Source organism: Protopterus annectens, chromosome 2.part0 (genome assembly GCF_019279795.1).
Source record: "Protopterus annectens isolate FY-2018-M chromosome 2.part0, PAN1.0, whole genome shotgun sequence".
Classification (NCBI taxonomy): Eukaryota; Metazoa; Chordata; order Ceratodontiformes; family Protopteridae; genus Protopterus; species Protopterus annectens.
This window is the reverse complement of record NC_056728.1, coordinates 1,109,269,405-1,109,289,968: the sequence shown is the minus strand read 5'-3', so window position 1 is coordinate 1,109,289,968 and position 20,564 is coordinate 1,109,269,405. Positions and strand designations below refer to the sequence as shown.

At 39.8% G+C, this 20,564-nt stretch overlaps 1 protein-coding gene across 1 annotated transcript in view; it reads left to right on the top strand.

Annotated features, from left to right (window-relative positions):
• Positions 1-20,564, top strand: part of TET2 (tet methylcytosine dioxygenase 2) — a 285,218-nt gene that overhangs the window by 57,746 nt on the left and 206,908 nt on the right. Inside the window, exon 2 of the mRNA XM_044061309.1 lies at positions 10,586-10,676. Coding sequence (XP_043917244.1) covers positions 10,586-10,676 — 91 coding nt within the window. The remainder of the gene's footprint in view (positions 1-10,585; positions 10,677-20,564) is intronic.

Below are 20,564 nucleotides of genomic sequence, written 5' to 3'. Positions count from 1 at the left end.
TAATGCATGCTAAATATATTTGTAGTCAGGCAAAATAATTGCATGTCATAAAATATTAACGGGAGAAATAAGAATAAAAGAGAGCATGCAGTAAGAATATGATTATAACATCGATAGAAAAATGGTTTCAAAAGTAATCAATAAAACAGAATATTAAAACTTTTTTTTCAAAATAGAGCTTCAGTAACTAAATTGTCCATGAGATTAGAAAAAAAAATCTCACCATGGGGGTTATGAGCTGTGGCCAAAAGGGAATGTTTCAGTCATCCGGGGGAAATACAGTTCAGAGACGTTAGGTACAATGTAGAAATACCTCATTTTCAGTTAATTTGCATGTCTCTGAATCACATGGTGTTACAGCTAGTTCTAATAAGCATTTTCGTGTAGTAATAAACACTGATGGCTCATGCATTGCATTGCAACAGCCACCCCCCTCATTAACACTCTCAGACACATGCACACATTCAAGCACAGACACAGCATCTGACATCTTATGTCTTACCTATTCTTGAATTGACTGAATATCCCTGCTGTATCCTCTTATTTTTTTCCTCCTACCCCTTGTAACTCACATATGATTATAGTCTGTCAGTATCGCCAGACATTAACATTTCATTATTTTTTTTGCTCAGAAAGTACATCATGATGCTACACTTGTTGCTCTGTCAACTTTTTAAGTGGCTCAGACTAGTGTCTAAACAATATCAAGAGAGATATAGCAACCCCCCCACACACAGATACACACCCATCCCTCTCAACTTTCTGAGATTTTATAGAACATCTCTAATTTTGCCTTATACCTGCTCTGTTGCTCATAACAAACAAATCATTACAGTCAAGCAATAATAGCAGACCTTATAGTTTCATACTTCCTAAGAAATGTGTTAAGATGTAAGAGATCTCTGTAGTGCAGAGGACTAAAGCATAGTTAATGAAGTGCTTCCTCAGCTTTTTTTTCTTCACTGTGCTTTTATGTATTTATTTATTTATTTTAAGTGACATAGGGTCATTTTTAAAGAGCATCCCTAGTGTGCAGTGCTAGTGAGGAGGACTAATGCACTTAAGTGAGAAGCTTTTTGCAATAGTAAGAGTACAGGGATTGAAGCTTTCCCCCATTCTTAATCTTATTAAATGAGATAGGATAACATTTAATGAGTGTTCCTGGTACCTAGTGTTACCCCTCCTGTACATCTTATACCTTTCTTGCTCTAAAATCTTTAGTTTTATTAAATTTTTAAGTGACTAAGTAAGATAGTAGAACATCTAGTCAGAGGTGACAAACTACAGTAGTGTTCATCAGTTATGTGATAGGCAGGGGACAGCACCTGCCTACTGAGCAAAGAACTATAGAAAACATAGAGATGTAGCACTAATGGGATACACAGAGCTGTATAACTCAACAGCAGGAGCAACACTACAGCCAAACAGATGGACAGCATGGCTAAGGCAAGATAGCTTGTACAAGTGACTATATGCTCACCTGTACAGTGCAGCAATGTATAGCTGCAGCTAGGCCACACAGCAGAAGGGCAGCACAACTGACCACAGTGGCTAAGAGAAAGATCAATGCCGATGTACATAACAAAGTGACAACCTGGGGCTGCATATAAATGGGAAAGAAATGAGGTAGGCAGGAGAGCAGGAAAAAGAACAGTAAGCCGAGATAAACACAGAAGGATATCTGAAAGGAATGAAATGTAGGGAAAAGGAATGGTCATTGTCAAAAGAAGTGTAGATGTGGAAGATACTGATGACTGGCTATGGATGAGACAGAGAGAGATAGAGAGAGGGGGTAAGTCGCAGGGGTAGACAGAAACATGTAGAGCACAGATGCTGACAGATAGTAGCAACAAGCACATAAAAGGTGGTGATAACAGTGGATGGGTAGATAAATACAATGGGTGCAGAAGTGCTGATGGGTGGGTTGGACAACGAACAGGAAATGGGGTATAGCACACAAGGGTAGGAACATACTAGGTAGGTGGTAGGCTAGGTCCCTTGCCTGGATAGATGCCAGACTGGTCCAGAGAACAACATATCAAGGCATCACTAACCTTGATTGCTAATGTCTTGAGCTCATTGCTCCCCTAGAACCAAATGCATGGAGCGTGGTAGACACAGAACACTGCCAGTCACAGCAAAAGGCACCCCGCAGTGCCAAAGCAGCCATCCAGTTGCCAGCACACCTCATCTGCATCAAGCATCTACAACTGATGCTGGTGAACCACTGAAGATTGTTGCAGTCCACCTTCAGGAGTGGAACTTTAAACATTGTCCCCCACTCCTGAGAGACACACATTAAGGGTATCACTTGTCTCTTCATATCACCACTAGCGCTGGAATTGCCACACCCCTAATAAGACACAGACTTGGTGGACAGTGGCAAATCAATGCCAGAGGCAGAGGCTGTCAGAGTTTGACATGACTACAGCTTCTCTTCCTCTTCTACAACTGGACCTGCAGAAGGTTGACAGAAGGGAAAGGAATTATTGCACATGTTCATCAAATAAAATCACATCTGTACAGTTGACTCATGCATGTATTGTATACAATCTAATGGAAAAGACACTCCCATCTTCTTCAGTACAGATCATGTTCAGCTAATGATCCTCTAATGCTGCAAAATAAAGCATGTAGTATAAAGCATACATGCAGTGTAACATGGCGGTATAACACTCATTGGTAACTGCACTGCTCCCCAGTACAGATGGTACCAATGGCATCATACAACAACTGGCCCACAAGCATTCTGCTGTGATTAGAGAGTATGTATGTATGTGCATATATATATATATATATATATATATATATATATTTATATATATATATATATATATATATATATATATATATATATATATATATATATATATATATATATATATATATATATATATACATGGTTCCACTTCACAATGTCGAATTACTGAAAACTCGAACTTCATATGGTCGAGACCATATGATTGAGCTTTCAGTAACTCGAAATTAGGAAGTGAAGTTAAAAAAAAAAACCCAAACGCATCATGTCTGCAGGGGGGCAAGCCCCCCTCCACCCTCCCTACTTAAATATACCACCTCCATGATTGCACTATAGTGAGGAAAGGGGAGATCTCCTGTTCTGCTCTTCTGCATACAGCACAGAATGGGAGCTTTCCCTTTTCCCCACTGTAGCTCAATCTTGAAGTTGGTATACTTAAGTAGGGGGCGCAGGGGGGCTTGCCCCCCTGCAGAAATGATGTGTTTGTTTGTTTTTTATTACACTTTATAATTTCGAGTTACTGAAAAGTCGATCATATGGTCTCGACCATATGAAGTTCGAGTTTTCAGTAATTCCACATTGTGAAGTGGAACCATATATATATATATATATATATATATATATATATATATATATATATATATATATATATATATATATATATAAAACATCAAATCTGGGGATATTGCAAACACTTTATTAGGGCACATCTCTGTTTATCAAGATATGTTTATGTTTGTGGTTTTGTATTATGAACTCTGAGATTATAGAAGGGGCAACTACAAAAATGAATTGTAAACTGGGTAACACAGATGGCAAGTATGTTTACAGGCTGATAAGTTTTCCAATCTGAATGATCCTATTAATGTCAAATGTTTTTTGAAGCAAAGAGGGCTGAAGAAAGATGAATTAAAACTAGTTTTTAAAAAGGCAATTAATGTTATTTATTGTAGTGTGTTTTTATGTTATTTAATGTTTATATATTTATAATATTATATAGTCTTGTTAATTTATCAAATGATTGGTCAGCCGATTCTGCGAATGTATTTAAACTGGAATTATACTAGTTATTATATTCTGAAGACGTCTGGTGAACACTAGACAATAGCACTTAATAAGTGGTTGTGTGGAGCTGTCAGTATACGGTGTTTTAACCAGTGATGTAATACAGCTTACTGTGATGTGTCAAAGGCCTTGATACATTTCTGTAATGTACAGTTATAAGAATGCTCGCTATATACTATAACACTATATTCAAGAATTCAAGAAGCTAGAATTACAGCATTCATGTTTTTCTTCTGCCTTATGTAATTCTAGTGAGGTCACAAATTAAGTACTGCACTGTATTACTAATTGCTAGCATGATGTTGATGAATCAAGATGGGTGTAGTAAAATTTATGTATGTATTTTATTTATTTAAACTTGATTACTTGGGTATAGCAATGATGACAAGAAATAAATTTCAGTCTCAGCCTGAGAAAACATTAAAGTTTGACAATTGTATACATAATTATACAATTGTTGAGAATATGCAGGAATTATATATAGTAGCAGAGATAAACATATGCAGCTTCTGCACAGTCATCGAGACAGGTAAGCAAGTTTATAAAACATTCATTGCATTGTTACATACACTTATTCACATATTGATATATCTTTTAATAGTGGGTTATACAGGTGGCTAAAATTGCATACAATACAGACTCAAGAGTTTGAAGTACATAAGGAGAGCATTAGTATGACAAAAGTTTTAAGTATAGAGGGGTAAAAGCAGTAAGTGGGAGTTTATGGCTTGATTAGGTTATGTGATTTGAGATATCACACTGGTATTTTATCCTTTTCAGGCATTGCATATTTATCTGAGAAAAGAATTTTGAATAAGAGGATGTTTCTCTAAGTGAGGTTGATATGGATTCCCAAATTTTGGGAAGCAGTAATTAATATGCTGGAGTTTAGTTTGAGGGGTTTGTAATGATGGTGCAGAATTGTCAGTGTCTTTAAGGTTGTAGGTTGGAAGCTAGTGGAGAAAAAGCTAGGTTTTATTGTAGTTTGAACAGTTGCATTCCAAGAAAGAGATCTGCCCTTTTTGACTGGAAGACATGTTGCTTGTTGACGTACGTTGTAATGGTGTTCTTTTGAAGAGTGTGTGATGAAATGCTTCCATAAAAGCATTTGGTATAAAGAATTGCAATGTCTAGGATATATTATTTACTTATTTATTTTACAGTTGTTGACCACCTTGCTCATCTGAGCTGGGTCCATTCTCAACAGCATACAATGGAGAAATGCTCCCAACAAAAGCAAAATGCAATATGACACAGTTGAACTACAAATAAAGTAAGATAAACATATAGGTTCATCATTATATACCAGGCTAACAACCACCAGGGTCTTTATAAGCCTAGCCATGCAATCCAACTAAATTGTGTTCGTAAGTGACATGGGCATTTATTAGGATGGAATATGTTAGTTATGAAGTTACTAGAGGTTGTATGGGGAGATACATTAGTTTGGGAGTTACTGTCTGCCTCTATCTATCAGAGACATAGAGGACACACCTAGGGTGAATTTCTGAATTCCCATCCAGTGGTCAAGGTTACGCTTAAGTAAGGTTAGGGATAAACCCTGCTACACATGGATGGTAAGCCTGTTTCTTAGCTTGATGATCCTCTGAGACACATATCTGTCTCACTGACATGTCTTATTTATGTCACAGGCAAAAGTTAAACCCTTGAATCTTGTAGTTCTGGTGCTGTTCATTTTGTGGATGTACAAAAGGTTCATCATAGCTGGATCCTCAGATGCCTTGTATGCCAGGCATAGACTGCCTTTCAGTAACTTGTAGTTGACAGAGTATAGAGACAGGGCTTTAAGGCAATCCATATAGGACAATGTGCTTAGACCCTGCATTTTCCTGTTAAGGAACCTTTGTGGGCATTCCAACTTTTGCATATGTCTGGTCAAGTGCATGCCAAAGTGGGCATTATACTCAATGATGAGTCTGATAAGGGTCAAATAAAGTGCCACTTGGATCTGGATGGATGCTATGCCCTTATTTATAAGCTGGGTGACATGGAATGATTTTCTTACTACCTTGGCCACATGTTGGTCAAAGTCCAGATTACTGTCTACATATTTTCCCATATCCCTGACTAACTAGTAGGCCAACTCTTATGGGCATCTTATCAGTGGAGTAATTATCCTGGGTAGCAGTGTTCCCAAAAGGCACTATAATGCATTTTGTGGCACTGAGTTTTAATCCTTGACTTTGCCACCAGTCATTTGTCTGTATTAGACCTTCTTGTAAGATGTTTGTGCCATGGCAGAAATCAATGTTAGCTCCCAATTTGCAGTCATCTTCAAGCTTGATCATGCAAAGGCCTTTGATATTAGCTTTTACCTTGGAGAAGTAGATGATAAATAACAACGGTTCCAGCATGGAGCCGTAAAGTACCTCTCTAGTGACTAGTCTATTTTTGGAGGTAGTATCACCAGTTTTGACATCCTGGGTCCTGTCTGTGAGTCATCTGGCAATCCAGCAAGTTATGTAGGGGTCTATGCCCAGTTCAGTGAGTTTATCAACTAAACCTGAGTGGGGTATTGCATCAAATGTCTCAGCTAGGTCCGGGTAGATGGTATGCTCTGTTTTTCCCTCATCCATTTTCTTGATGATCTTCTCAAAGAAGTCTACCAGGTTTAGTAGGTATGACCTACCCTTGGCAAAGCCACATTGTGTTGGTTCCAGTGTCTGAAGGCTGTGTATGTCTTTGCAATAATTTTCATGATAATTCTTTACATGGCTTTGCATATTAGACTAATCAGACTAATAGGTCTGTAGTTTCTAGGGTGTGTTGATTCGCCACCCTTGAGAAGTGTAATAACCATTGTAGTCATCCTTTCTCATGGTACAAAGCCTGTTCTGAGGCTATAGTTGAAAAGTGAATCAAGTGGTCCTGATAGGTTATGCTTCAAGCTGTTTAGAAGGCATCCCTGGATATTGTTTATCCCCATTGTAGCTATTTGTCTGGGCTTAGCAAGCTCCATCGGGACCTACTACCGCTTAATAGTTGGGGGGCTATACTAGTAGGGTTTTCATGAAGGGAGAGGTGAAAGGGGAGTAGGGGGGGTGAAGTTTGAGCTAAATTTGTCAGACAGCAAATTTGCTTTGTTGCTTTGCTCAGTTCAGGTTGCACTGTTGACAAACAGTTCTGTATACTGATGTGTGCTGTCTTTGAGTTTCAGACATCAGCCTCTATGCAGCCGTTTATATTGTAGTACAGGGCCTCTGTGAAGAATTCCACATAGGTTGCTCTGAACATGGGACTGGGAGGTGCACTGAACTGGGATAAACTATTGCTTAATAGGCTGTAGTTTGCTTTGGAATAGTTCCTAACTAATAGAGGGTTTGTTGTGGTTACCAAGTTGATTTTTGTTACAAAGGAGATAGCTTTTTTGTCTGACCTCACAAGTGAAGGCATGACATGGGGGGTGCAGTAGTCTACCGTATTGGTCAGTAGTAGGTCCAGTATGTTTGAACCTCTGGTGTGTGTGCACACTGTCTGGTTAAGGGTATTTATGTTAATAAAGTCTAAGAATCATTGTGCCTATGAGTATGAGGCAGTGTGTGGTTCCCAGTCTACACAGGCATAATTAAAGTCTCCCATGAATAGGGTATTTGGTTTAATGGTGGCTGTCTCCAGTCAGTCTATGTACAAGCTATGGGATTTTAAGGACATAGAGGATGACCTAAAAGCTTGCTAGGGTATAGATTCATAGGGTCATAGTACTAGGCTAACTGCCATTGTGGGCCATTTTAAGCCTAGCCAATTACCCCATATAAGAATCAAACCATGCACCTTGTGTCTGTAAGGGAAATACCTTAAACATTTTGCCAACCTCCCACCCTTTCTGGTTGCATTCAGGCCAATAAAGCCATTCCTCCTAGTGTGGACATGCATGCTTTGGCGTTTTTGCTAACCTCATCAGCACAGCATAAGTAGATAAGGTATGAGACTTTGTGTATGATGATTTGCACATGGATAAATCCCAGGGCAGCATCCTATTTAACCAACATAGTTGTGCTTGTTGTCAATATAGATTGAGACTCCTCCACCTTTTGTCGTTGTCTGTACAGTTGATGGTGTAAATGTGTGGAAGGCACTGAAGCCTTGCACTGACAGAGTACTTTCTGTGGATTTAAACAATGCCTCTGTAATGGCACAGATGTCTATATTCTCCAGAGTGAGATGAGCTGGGGGGTGTGGAGTTTCTTGCTTAAGCTCCTAGTACTGAGCAGTAACAGTTTTAGTTTTTATGGATTTTATTTTCTATGTTGGTAGGTTTGTCATAAGGCTTTAAGGTGGTGGTAAGATTTTATCCAATATTTGGAAGGCTGGCGGAGACAGGTACAGACCATCCTTTGAAAAGCAACATGATCTGTTAAAAATGTCTTTCTATGCTGACAAATATTGAATCCCCCTGGAAAGACACCAGAAACTAAGCTAAGTATTGAAGTTAATCTTCTTTTGTTCATACTATGGCATCATACTTGGGGAAGGTAGAATTCGGCTCAGTGCAAGGTACTTACCTCCTTGAGAGATATTTAGAGAGAGCGATCAGTAATGTCTGTCTTCATATAGTTCAGGTAAGTACATCTCAGGTCGTTAACTCCCACATGGGCTATGATTGAATCATACTGGCATTGCTGGAGTGACTTGAGTGCATGTGTAACTTGGTGGATTCTGGCTCCAGATAAGCAACTAACCATTATTTTCGCCTTGTTCAGACTGGTGAGTGGGGCATATGTATGTCATACAATGGCATCTCCTATGACAAGAGTCCTGGGTAATGTGTTGGCTTGATTTATGGGCGTTGCTCTTGGGGTTCCACTGGGTGTAGCTGTATGTGTGATGTTTGATGTTGCTTTTGGTGAGTGCTTTAGAGACTGCTGAGGATAGACATTGCTGTTTACAGGCTTAGGAGGTCTTTGAGGTTTGGGAAGACTGCTTTTTAGTGACTCAGCAGAAATTGGTCTATGTGTGTGATGGACACTATGTGTGGTGTACGGAGTGTGTGTCTTCTTGGCAACCTTGTTCGTATGTGAGATTTTTGTCCCAGTGAAATTGTGTATGCCTTCTCTCGCATACTGTGTTTATTTCTTTGAGAATTAAATGGCTGTCTGTGAACATGAGACAATTGCTACATTGTCTCAGGATATCCATATCTATGAAGCTGGCTACAGAGACATTTGGAAATTGCATATCCATATTGTCTGGGCCTGTATTTGAGTGAGCTACTGGAGGTTGTAGACTGAGCTATACAGAGGTCTCCTTGGGTGGTCTGTGGGGTTTGGCACTAGACTAGGTTAGATTGTGCTAAGATTTGATAATTGTGCTTTTTAATGGCAAACTAGCTGCTCTAAGCTTGTCTCCAAGCAGTGGCTTTGTTTTAGCCACACTAAGTTACAGGTTTGAGTTCTAAGGGAAGTTTTATAGATAAAATTTACTTACTGGGCATTTGTGTCTGCACAGGGAACTGCTAATGTCTTGATGTAATAACACCAAGAAAGACTGCTTGCAAGTATAATGCTACAACAAAACTTAAATTAACTTGAGAGGCAGTTTCAAGTAATAGGGACGTTTAGAACGACTTTAGGAAGAATTTAGAAAGGCAAAATCAACAAATAAAGCAAAAATAAAGCAATAGCACTCTTAACAGTTAACAAGTGCAAAATAATAACATAAATCTCTTATATGCCAAAGATGGAACAGGACTAACTTAGGACCCCCCCCCCCAGAGTGTGGTGAGGGTGCTAAGCAGATGGGAGCTCCGGAAAAATGAGCAGGAGACAATTTGTAGAAAGGGAGACTTACTCAAGTATAATACTGGTTTGCTGTGTAAGCACTTAGTATTATGGATATGTGGAAAGGAATGGGTGGGAAAGTCATAAATGTATCTTTTCATAGTAGTAATTACAGATGTAATGTACTCCTTTATCAGTCTGTTAAAAAGGTGGTCATGCTGGGTTGATCAGAGTACTCCACTTTCAAGGAAGACAGAAGCACAGAACAGTCTTAACACATGATGCAGGTTTTCATTATATGGTATAGTGCCTCTACAGCAGGATAATTACATAAAAATATGGGTACAGAGTTGCATGCTATACTTACTTGAACAACAGAGTTTGAGTTAGAAGGTCCAGGCCTGCTTACTGCCTTAGCTGTAGTGTAATATGGACTGTCATTTGACTAGGAGCCATAACTACACTGACTCAGCATTCTCAAAGGTTACAAGCAGGCAGCCTAGGCACAGCAACAGCAAGCTAAGCTGTATGTGAGATAATTGCTCTGAAAGGAGATGCATGCAGTTTTAAGTAACTGCTTTGAAGATACCACCACCTGTAAGATTAATGTGCATATGCTGATAAATGTGGGCCAGAATAAAAAAGCTAAGAATATGAACTCTGCAGTCTATTTCTTACAAAGTAGGATGTAGGACCAAGCAACAAGGTTTGGATCTTTAGAGCAGAACCAGTTTGTCACCTAGTCAATACATTTGTCAAGAAGCACTAAGTAACTCTAACACCATTTTGTGAAGCCCAAAGAGATTCTGTTACATGTCAAAACGGTTCAGTGTTGCGAATATTTTATAACGTTAAAATTCTGAATTTCTGACAGCACAATGGGAAAAGTGCATGTTGTATTTATCAACAGTAGATGATACCTTTAAGTTACCCATAACTGACAAGTGCTAATACTACACTGCAATGAACAAACAGTGGCACTTTGTTGCTTTCATCTAACAAATGCATTTTCCTGTCTTAACAGAACAGATCATTGAGAAAGATGAAGGTCCTTATTATACACACTTAGGAGCTGGTCCAAATGTACAAGCTATCAGAGAAATGATGGAGAACAGGTATGTACTGCATGGAAGGGTTCTGGACAAAGGAACATGAAAAAGGTCTAGAGGAACATGAAAAAGGTCTAGAACTGAGGCACTGTTTTGTTTATCCAATTGCTCATTTGATTGTTTCATCATTTGTTTGTTTGATTGTTCTTTAGCCTGTGACATATTTATTCACATCCACCAAATTGACAAGGTCGAGGATATGAGCAAACATCCACTCATAATACCCTACAGTCCCTGAATTTCAGAATGTGCCTGATTTTGTCTCATTTTGTTCCTTGTAAGATTTTTGATCTTCTGGTAAATCACTATAGGTTATAGTCTGTTTGTAATACCAGACATTAGCATATCATATTTCTTATCGTTCATAAAATACATGTTGATACAGAACTTGTTGTTCTGTTAATTGTTTTAACTGAAACAGAATATTTAATTATTGTTCCCCATAATTTTTAACGTTGTCCAAATTTCTTGAGCAAAAAAAGTTGAGAGCTATGTAGTCACGGGTTTTTCTTGCCTCCATGAAAACAGAATCATATGTGCCTTTCTGCCCAAAGTCCACAAATGGGTTATGGCTCTGCTGCTTGTGTCTCTTAGCTTTGCCATAGCAGTAACTCATATGGTGTTTGCATTCCAAGGAGCTCCTCCCAGAGGTGTGCAGATAATTAACAACAGGCTCTGCAGGGTCACCATCTGCGTGTACTTTGGAATTCCTCAAAATTTTCTAATATTTAAAACTATTTAAAAAAACTAGAAATGATGACCTTAAAGTAACATTTACAAACTGCCATATCAGTATAGATGAAATATCTCTCAAAATCTTATCTGGACAAAGCTTAAAACAATAGGGGGAACAAAGACCCAAAAATAGGGACAGATTTTAAATATTGGTCTTATGAACTTAGAAAGTTGCTAGAATATCAGGACTTGTGTTAGCATGTATTTTCTGAAGAATATGATGTTTGAAACTCAAATGTATGTCATTATTTAGTCTCTTCAGTCCTTGGTGATTGGCCAGAAAACTGCAAACTTTATGATGAACTGACCAAAAGTAGGAGGTAAAAATCTGAACATTCTAAAAAATCTGTACAGTTGAGAGATAAATTAGTTTTGCTCATTACAGGAAATATTGTTTTTCTGTACAACTGAAAGGTCTAGTGTATTTTTCTATTAGTGTTTTTTATGTATTTATTCACTCAGGTAAATTGAATTTAATACATTTTGGTTCTATGTACCAAATCAAAGCAATTAAATATGCAAACAATGAAAATACATGTAAAATTGTCATAATATATGCTAGTACCACATTCCAGACTTAAAATCAATAATTTCTGTTTTTTAAAGATGCCACATTTCCGGGTGGCAGCGGTGGTGCAGCGGTTAGCATTGCCACCTCACAGCAAGAGGTTCTCCAGTTCGATTCTTGGCTGGGGGTGCCTTCTGTGTGGAGTCTGCATGTCCTCCCTGTGGTCACGTGGGTTTCCTCCTGATGCTCTGGTTTCCTCCCAAAGACATGCTGTAGGTGGATTGGACACTCTAAATTGGCCCTAGGTGTGAGTGCGTGCATGTGTGTGCCTTCTGTGGAAGATTGGGCACCGGGCTGGCAACTCGACACTGTAAACCTCCACTGCCAATCATGAGTGGACAGGTGACCTGCTGTGGTGACCTCTAACCAGGAAAAGCCAAAAGAAGAAGAAAGATGTCACATTTCCAGTGTATGACTGACAAGGTCAAGAGTTGTAGCACTGCATCAGGATTTTAGGGAAAATCTGTTGAAAGGTTATGCTTTGCTCTTTATGTGAAATGTCAGGTGTAGACAATCATGTCTTGCTTTCTTTCTTTCTTTCTTTTTTAAATAAAGGAAAAATCGAAAAAATTCACTTTACATAAAGAGGACAGATTTGTTTCTCTTCTTATCCAGTTTGCCCCTTACCATTTAACTGACAGTTATAGATTCAATAATCTTCTAGTATAAAATGTCTTCATATCTACTTATTTCTGTGCACAAAGAACTTTTGGAGCAACAATATTTAAACTATCACGTAAATGCTAGGGATTTCTCCTCCTCTTATTTTATAAGGGCATCCGTAATTTTGCATTTTATGAGAAGTAGATCAATTTGGCCTTTTGGCATGTTTGGCCTGGAATTTAATAGACTGGGTATAACTATTAGGCTGTACATGTAACATGTGGCAACAGATCATCATGACAATATCAAAATCTGTCTGTTTTACATAACTAAGGTTGCAAAATAGGGTCTCGTTGAAGCTTACACATTCCCAAGCAATGTGTATGATGGTTACTCTAAAGAATGTGATTCAATGGGCTCATCAGACTGCACACTGAGGAAGTATTGCAAGGTGCATGATGTCAAGTGTCAGAGCCAGAAAACTAAGGGCTAATTACCAACAGTGTCTTTCACTCAGCAGGTACCCTCATCTCTAATGCTGGGAACATGTGAAGGCAGCAAGATCTATACACACATCTGCTTTGTAGATTCATGTTTCAGTACTGACATAGCAATGCAGTGGTCTTAAGGTGTCATCGCTCAATGTGTCATTAAAGACAGGTCCTATCTATCCAGACAGAAGAATCTCAGGTGGATGTCAGAGATCCCTTAGCAGTTTTCCAAAATGAATCTTGTAATACCTAATTGGCATGAATGCTACTTTGTATTTTCCATGAAACTATGCCATGCCTCAGGTAATTAACATCATCAGCAGCAATGAAATAACTAACCAACCATTTATTGAAACTGAGCCCGTGGTAAGCGAATAGTTTGAAAGTCTTAATCAGAGATCTTATTCAGATGATACAACCATAAATATGTGTTCAGACTTCCAGTATGACATCCACACAATCTCACAAACATGACAGATAAATAGATAGATAAAAGAGGTATATAGGTGTACAAATATAGACAACCAGACCATTGACAATGGAAGAAGTGCAACCATGCATTTGTAGTTTAGATGTTTTAATTATGTTTGCATTTATTTGTATTTATACCAGGTAAGTGGGTTGATTACTGCATCAAAATAACTTTCTGATCAAAAGGAAAAACATACAGGGTACATTTGTATTTAAAAATCAGAGCAAAAAAAAAAAAAAAAAAACAGGTCAATAATTCAAAGGTTCATAGGTAGATACTAGGCTATCGACCCAAGGGCCTATGTAAGCCTAGCCAACAAGGTTCCCTGGCTTATGCCACCCAAGAAAGTTATTTGCCTGTGCCACTGTCGAGCAGAGACATAGAAGTGATCCCCGGGGTGTATTTCCTATTTCCCATCCACTCATCAAGATTTTACTTGAAGAGTGCTAATGAAGAACTTTGCTTGACATAGATGGGTAGCCTGTTCCAGAGTATGGGAAGTCTCTGGGATAGGAATCTATCCCTCCAGCATGTCCTGTTTATTGTGGTGACAAGGTTTAGGTCCCTAGAGCGTGTAGCTTGGAGGGATTGGGATTTCTTTAGGTGTAGCTTGTCCAATAGCTCTGGGTTTGACAGCTTTATATGTTAGGCACGAATCACCTCGGAGTAGGCGATATGCTCCGGAGTAAAGCTGGAGTTTTTTGAGACGGTCAGTGTAGGGCATTTGTTTAAGTCCAGTAATCCTCTTTGTGAGGTACTTCTGTGGCCTTTCCAGCTGCTGCAGATGTCTTGTGAGGTACATTCCAAAAGGGGCATTGTACTCTATAGTGAGTCTAATGAGTGTCGAGTAGAGGGGAACGATGACCTCTTTTTTCCTGGATAAGAACCCTTTTATGATGAGGTGTGCCATGTAGAAGGACTTCCTGACTACTGTGGCAATGTGACTATCAAAGGAGAGACTACTGTCCACCTGGGTCCCAAGGTCTCTTATCACACGTTCGTTAAGCAGATTGCTGCCTATGTGGTAGTTCATGGGTACAGAGTTTTTATCAAAGGGGATGACACTGCACTTTTTGGCATTGAGCTTGAGGCCATGGCTCTGACACCAGGCATCTGTCTCAGAGAGGCCCTTCTGTAGGATGTTCACATTATTTGGGGACTTGACTATGGCTCCTAGTTTGCAGTCATCTTCTCTCTCTGACTTCTCCTCTCCTAATTCTCCCTCTTATTCTGTTAATGGGACTCTACCTATGCCTAATTAGGTTCTTTCTCTTTCTACTACTTTCCCTATTCATGCTGTATGCATATTAATGTATCTCTACCCTCCTTCTTTTCTACTGCCCTTTCTTGTATATTTACTACGAATGTCTTTCTCTTTTCCTTTCCTCTTTCACCTTCTAAAATGTTTTTATTACCCTTTGTTTCTCCATAGGCTATGCATTTTAGAATATTTCCATGTAGAATTTTTATACTGAACCAGACATTGTACTCTATTATTTACTGTTTTTCTATTATAAATTGCCTTTTCTTCATGTGGAGCTTTTCTCCCCGGGCCTCTACTGAAAATGGAAATATATCCAGTTGGACTAGCCCGGTTAACAAATGTAAAATAAATAAAAAATAAAAATAAAAAATCATTAGCCAGAGGCCTTCTCTGTTAGCCTGTACTTCAGAGAAGTAGATACCAAACAGGAGAGGTCCCAGGATGGAACCCTGTGGTACTCCACTTGTCACTGGTTTGAGGTCAGATTTGGAGTCTGCAACCTTTACAGTGTGGGTTCTGTCAGTGAGCCAGTTGGCAACCCATCTTGTGACGTAGGGATTTATGCCTAGTTTATTGAGTTTAGCTATAATTCCAGAATGGGGGATGGTGTCGAAAGCCTTGGCGAGGTCAGGATAGGCTATGTGAACCACCTTACCCTCATCTACGGCTTTGGTGACTGCCTCAAAGAAGTCAATCAGGTTCAGGAGGCATGATCTGCCTTTCATAGGTTCATAGGTTCATACTAGGCTATCTGCCCTAGGGCATTTTCAAGCCTAGCCAGAATGTGTTTGGCTTTCACCACCCATTTTAAATTTATTTTGCTATGCCCTTTTTCGAGGTTAGTATACTTTGCCTCTGTCTAACAGTGACACAGAAGTGATACCCAGGGTAAACATATGATCTCCCATCCACTCATCAAGATTCCTCTTGAAGAGAGTCAATGAGGGACTCTGCCTAACCTGGACTGGGACATTATTCCAGAGTGAAGGGAGCCTCTGGGTTATGAATCTGTCCCTCCAGCATGTCCTATTTATTTCAATGCTGAGGTTTAAGTCTCTCGAGCGCGTAGCTCGATGGGATTTAGATTTTCTGAGGTGCAGCATGTCCATTAATTCCGGGTTGGACATGGCTTTATACGTCAGGCACAGATCGCCTCTGAACAGGTGGTATACCACTGAGTAGAGCTGGAGTTTCTTTAACCGGGCAGCATATGGCATCTGTTTGAGCCCTTTGATCCTCTTGGTGAAGTACTTTTGGGGTATTTCCAGTTGCTGCAGGTGTCTGGTAAAGTACATCCCAAAAGGGGCATTGTACTCAATTATGGGCCTGATGAGGGATGAGTAAAGAGGCACGATGACCTCCCCTGATCTAGATGTGAATCCCTTCATGATTAGGTGGGCTATATAAAATGTTTTTCTAACCACTTTGGCCACGTGGTTGTCAAATGAGAGATTGCTATCAACTTGGGTCCCCAGGTCCCTAATTACTTCTTCTGTACTTAATGGATTACCACCTATGTGGTAATTTGTGGGCACTTTGTTTTTGCCAAAGGGGATATACACTTTTTGGCATTTAGCTTGAGGCCATGGCTCTGGCACCAGTTGTCTGTTTCTATGAGGCCCTTTTGGAGGATGCTTGTGTTGGCTGGAGAGTCAGTTATGGTGCCCAGTTTGCAGTCATCTGCGAACTTGGTCAGCCACAGTCCTTCCATGTTGGCCTGTACCTCCGAGAAATATATACCGAACAAGAGAGGTCCCAGGACTGAGCCTTGTTGGACACCACTTATAACTGTTTTGGAGTCTGACATGGCTCCAGCAATTCTAACCATGTGGGTTCTGTCCTTGAGCCAGTTTGCAATCCATCTAGTGACATAGGGATTTATATTTAAGCTGGTGAGCTTATCTATAATGCCCAAGTGGGGTATTGTATCGAAGGCTTTTGCGAGGTCCAGGTAGGCTGTGTGGACCACCTTCCCCTCGTCAATGGCCTTGGTGACTGTTTCAAAGAAATCAACCAGGTTTAAGAGGCAGGATCTGCCCTTAACAAAGCCGAACTGGGTAGGATCCAGTGTCTGTAGGTCCCCAATATCTTTATTTATGAGGTCCATGATGATCCTTTCCATAGCTTTGCAGACCAAGCTAGTCAGGCTTATGGGGCGATAGTTTCCAGGATCCATTGAGGCACCACCTTTATGGAGAGGGACCACTGTTGCTGTACGCCACTCTTTGGGCACATATCCTGTAGTAAGGCTGAGATTGAACAGTAGTTTTATGTTTGGGTTTAGCTCTTCTTGGAGTTCACAAACCCGAACTGGGTGGGATCCAGAGTTTGAAGGTTATCAATGTCTTTCCTTTTTGCATTGGCAAGAAGCAAGAATCCATCATCCATAGCAGGTTCCCTTTGCTTCCTTCTGGATTCCATTAGTGGAAGATGTCAAGGTCTTCTTAGAGTGGTCCACAGCAACTCTTCCTCACTTCTGAATGCACTCAGAACCAATGTTGCACACCACCATCTCCCCTCAGTGAGAGGCCATCTTCTCTGGTTTGGTAGAGCTTTTTATGTACACAATTTCATTACTTAATTGATTCTATTAACTGAACCCTGCAGGAAACCTCTCTACTTAATACAAAAAGGTACTTGCCTTCTTAAAGCAAAATTTATATGTACAATTTTTACACTCATTATTTGTATCTGTTTTAAAGGACCACTTCCACTTATACTATTTTGCCCACATTATTTACATTTTACATCATTCTGAGACACCATAGTGTGTTACAATGGCCCACTACTTGAAATTATTAGTTTTATGTCTGAAATATGGGCTTCAAATCCTAACTAGAGCATTTGCATTACGGTGGGTTAAACATGGTATGTGTTTCACAGAGGCATTAAAATACTGCAAGCAAAGTGCCCACCTACTTGGTTTTGTGTTTCCATCTTACTGTCTATTCAGTCACAACAGTACAGCATGGTCTTAACCAGTGCAAATTCCTTGTGTTATCTATCATTAGTGTTGATGGATGCCAGCAAGAGAATTTCTTTGGCTCCAAAAAGAATATATTTCCTCCTGCCATGGAAAGTAAGATTCTTGTTAGAATGGGTAGGAAGACATACAGCTCTACTATGCTAGCTGTTAGGGCCTTAAACTGTCAAACACACATGCTAAAGTTTCAGGGGAACTTACTGTCTCAACTCAAGGTCAAAGCACTGGGGATATAGAAGGACCTGAAAGGCAATGTACTTGAGCCAAGCAATGTCAGTTCATAGGTAGCCAAGAATTCCATAAAATGTACCTATGATGATGTGGACATATCATGTGAGACAGAAGCTACAAGGTCAGTATTAAGTAGACATGCTTAGGTGAGGAACCAGCCACTCCCATACCACATAAAAGCAGAACTCCATAATGCCTCATTGAACAAAGGCAGCTTCTGTACAGACCCTTTAGATAAGGTATTCAAGAAACTGTAAGAAAAGGAGAAAAGTCTTTAATCTGTTAAGCATCTTTTTTCCTCATCTCTGCACCAAATTAAAGTAGAAACTACCTCACCAAAAAGTGACCATCCTTACCAAAGGTAAGAAAAAGACAAACACTGAAATGGTAAGAGTGGTCTTTATAAGAAAACATACAAGGAGAGTAGAAGGAAAAGCTTGAGGGCTTAAATGTCTGAGACCCAGACAGGTCTTCTCCTTCCCCCTCTCCAACCCCCAACCTACCCACTTATTGTCCAACTGGTATGCAGCCAGTTAATTCCCTTTGTCAAATAATGAAAGACAATCACACAAGATAGATGGGTAATAAAGATTCTGAAATAGGCCTACAAAATGCAGTTCATAACAAAACAAAAACACATTCCTCAGGTATCCCTCCAGTTTGAAATCAAAGACAGTTGGTTCATCCTCTTCTGCAGCAACTGTTCATGTAAGGGGCCATAGCCAAAATACCGAAGAGGGATGAAGGCACAGACTTCCACTCAAAAGTGTTCCTTGTCCCAAGAAAAGATGGACTCTGTAAATAAATTATAGCCCTGACAAGGTTAAACAAGTTTCTAACAAATGAAAACATTTAGTATGTTAACCTTGTGAGGCCTTCTTCTACTACTCTTACACAAGGGATTACATAAAGGATGTCTAGCAACATCTGCCCATAACCACAAGACAGAAAATGTTTCTTAAAATCAAAGCAGCTGATGTCAGTTACTAGTTCACCTACTTGTCCTGTAGTTTACGTACTACACCCAAGGATTTTACACAGTGGCTCACTCCGGTAATTTTCTTTTGAGGAGCCTGGGGCATTCATATTTATCTCTGTCCCTGTTTAGACAACTCTTTGATCCAAGGCTCCCCAGTTCAGTTGCTTAAATAATCTAGGTCAGCTGAACAAGATTTCTGTGACAAGAGTTCCTAAGAGAGTTAAGCTATATGGGGTCTTCACTCATGATGACACCTCGAACAAGGCTTCCTATGCATAAGCTACAGTGGTACCCAGTCTCTGCAGTGCCCTAAGAGCTATCATGGTGAATTCAGCAGGTGCAGTTCAATCAGGAGACACCCTTCATACCAGGTAGAAACAGTTAGAAGATCACAATGGATTCCTCAGACATAGCCTGAAAGCTCATTCAGGGTAACTAAGGATCCAAGAAGCTGAAACTATAGCTAGATAAAGATGCATCAAATGTTAAAGAAATTATGGCATTAATCTTTGCTATAAAGGCTTTCAAACCATTCATGGACCTTGCACATCATAACATAACAATCAGTTCAACAATGATGTGATAAATCATCATGTTGGGGCAGACTAACTCATGCCTGTTGTGCAGGTTGGCTATGCAAGCAAGGGATTTGCCTCTTGAGTCAGATATGAGCCCACAGCATCCTACATCCTGTCTCAGGAAAACTCAGTGGCAGACCACTAAGCAGGACAAACTCAAGCACACATGAATTGATGATAATCGGGGGAGTTTCCTGGATTTAGTTCATAGGTGGGGTATGCCTGAAATACACCTTTTTTGCATTTCCACTAAGCAAACAGGTCAAAAGGTTTTGCGCAGGTAGTGGAAGCCTGTGCAACAGATGCCTTCATACTAACCTAAGAATTCTGTTTGGCTGCACTTTTGATCCAATATGCCTTATTCCCATGGTGAAACAAAGGTCAAGGAGGAAAGGCCAAAACAGTGTTCCTAGCCCCTTTTTGGCCTACCCAATATTACTTTTCCTTGCCATCAAGCTGAAAAGGGACAGAATCTGTCTTACTGACTCAGAATGTGGACCTACTAACTTGGAACCAGCGGACACACTCCAACCTGAAAACTCTGAGACTGACAACATGGATGATTTATCCCTCATTCCCTTTAGGCATGAATTCAGAGGAAGCGCTCCACAAACTAAAGGTCTGGGAAGTCCAATGCAAGGAATTTGTATCTAGGTAAGTGGAAAAGATTCTCCCTTTGGTGCTTAAGGAGAGGTCAGGATCTAGGTGATGCATTAGTATGTATGATCCTTGTTTACCTGTCAAACCTTTACAAGTCATGGTTATCGTATACTTCAGAAAGGGCATATGTTTTAGCCATTTCAGCCTTCCTGCCCTGACATCTCACTCTCTATTCCTTGTTGCCAGTTAAGAAATTCCTTTATGTGTCTGCATTTGACATCATCCAGAATACAGATAACTCTACAATAAGGCCTTATCTATGCTCTACAAAAGCATACCCTGAGTCCCATTTGCCAGCTACTTCTGCTTCATCTATATTTTTGACAAGAA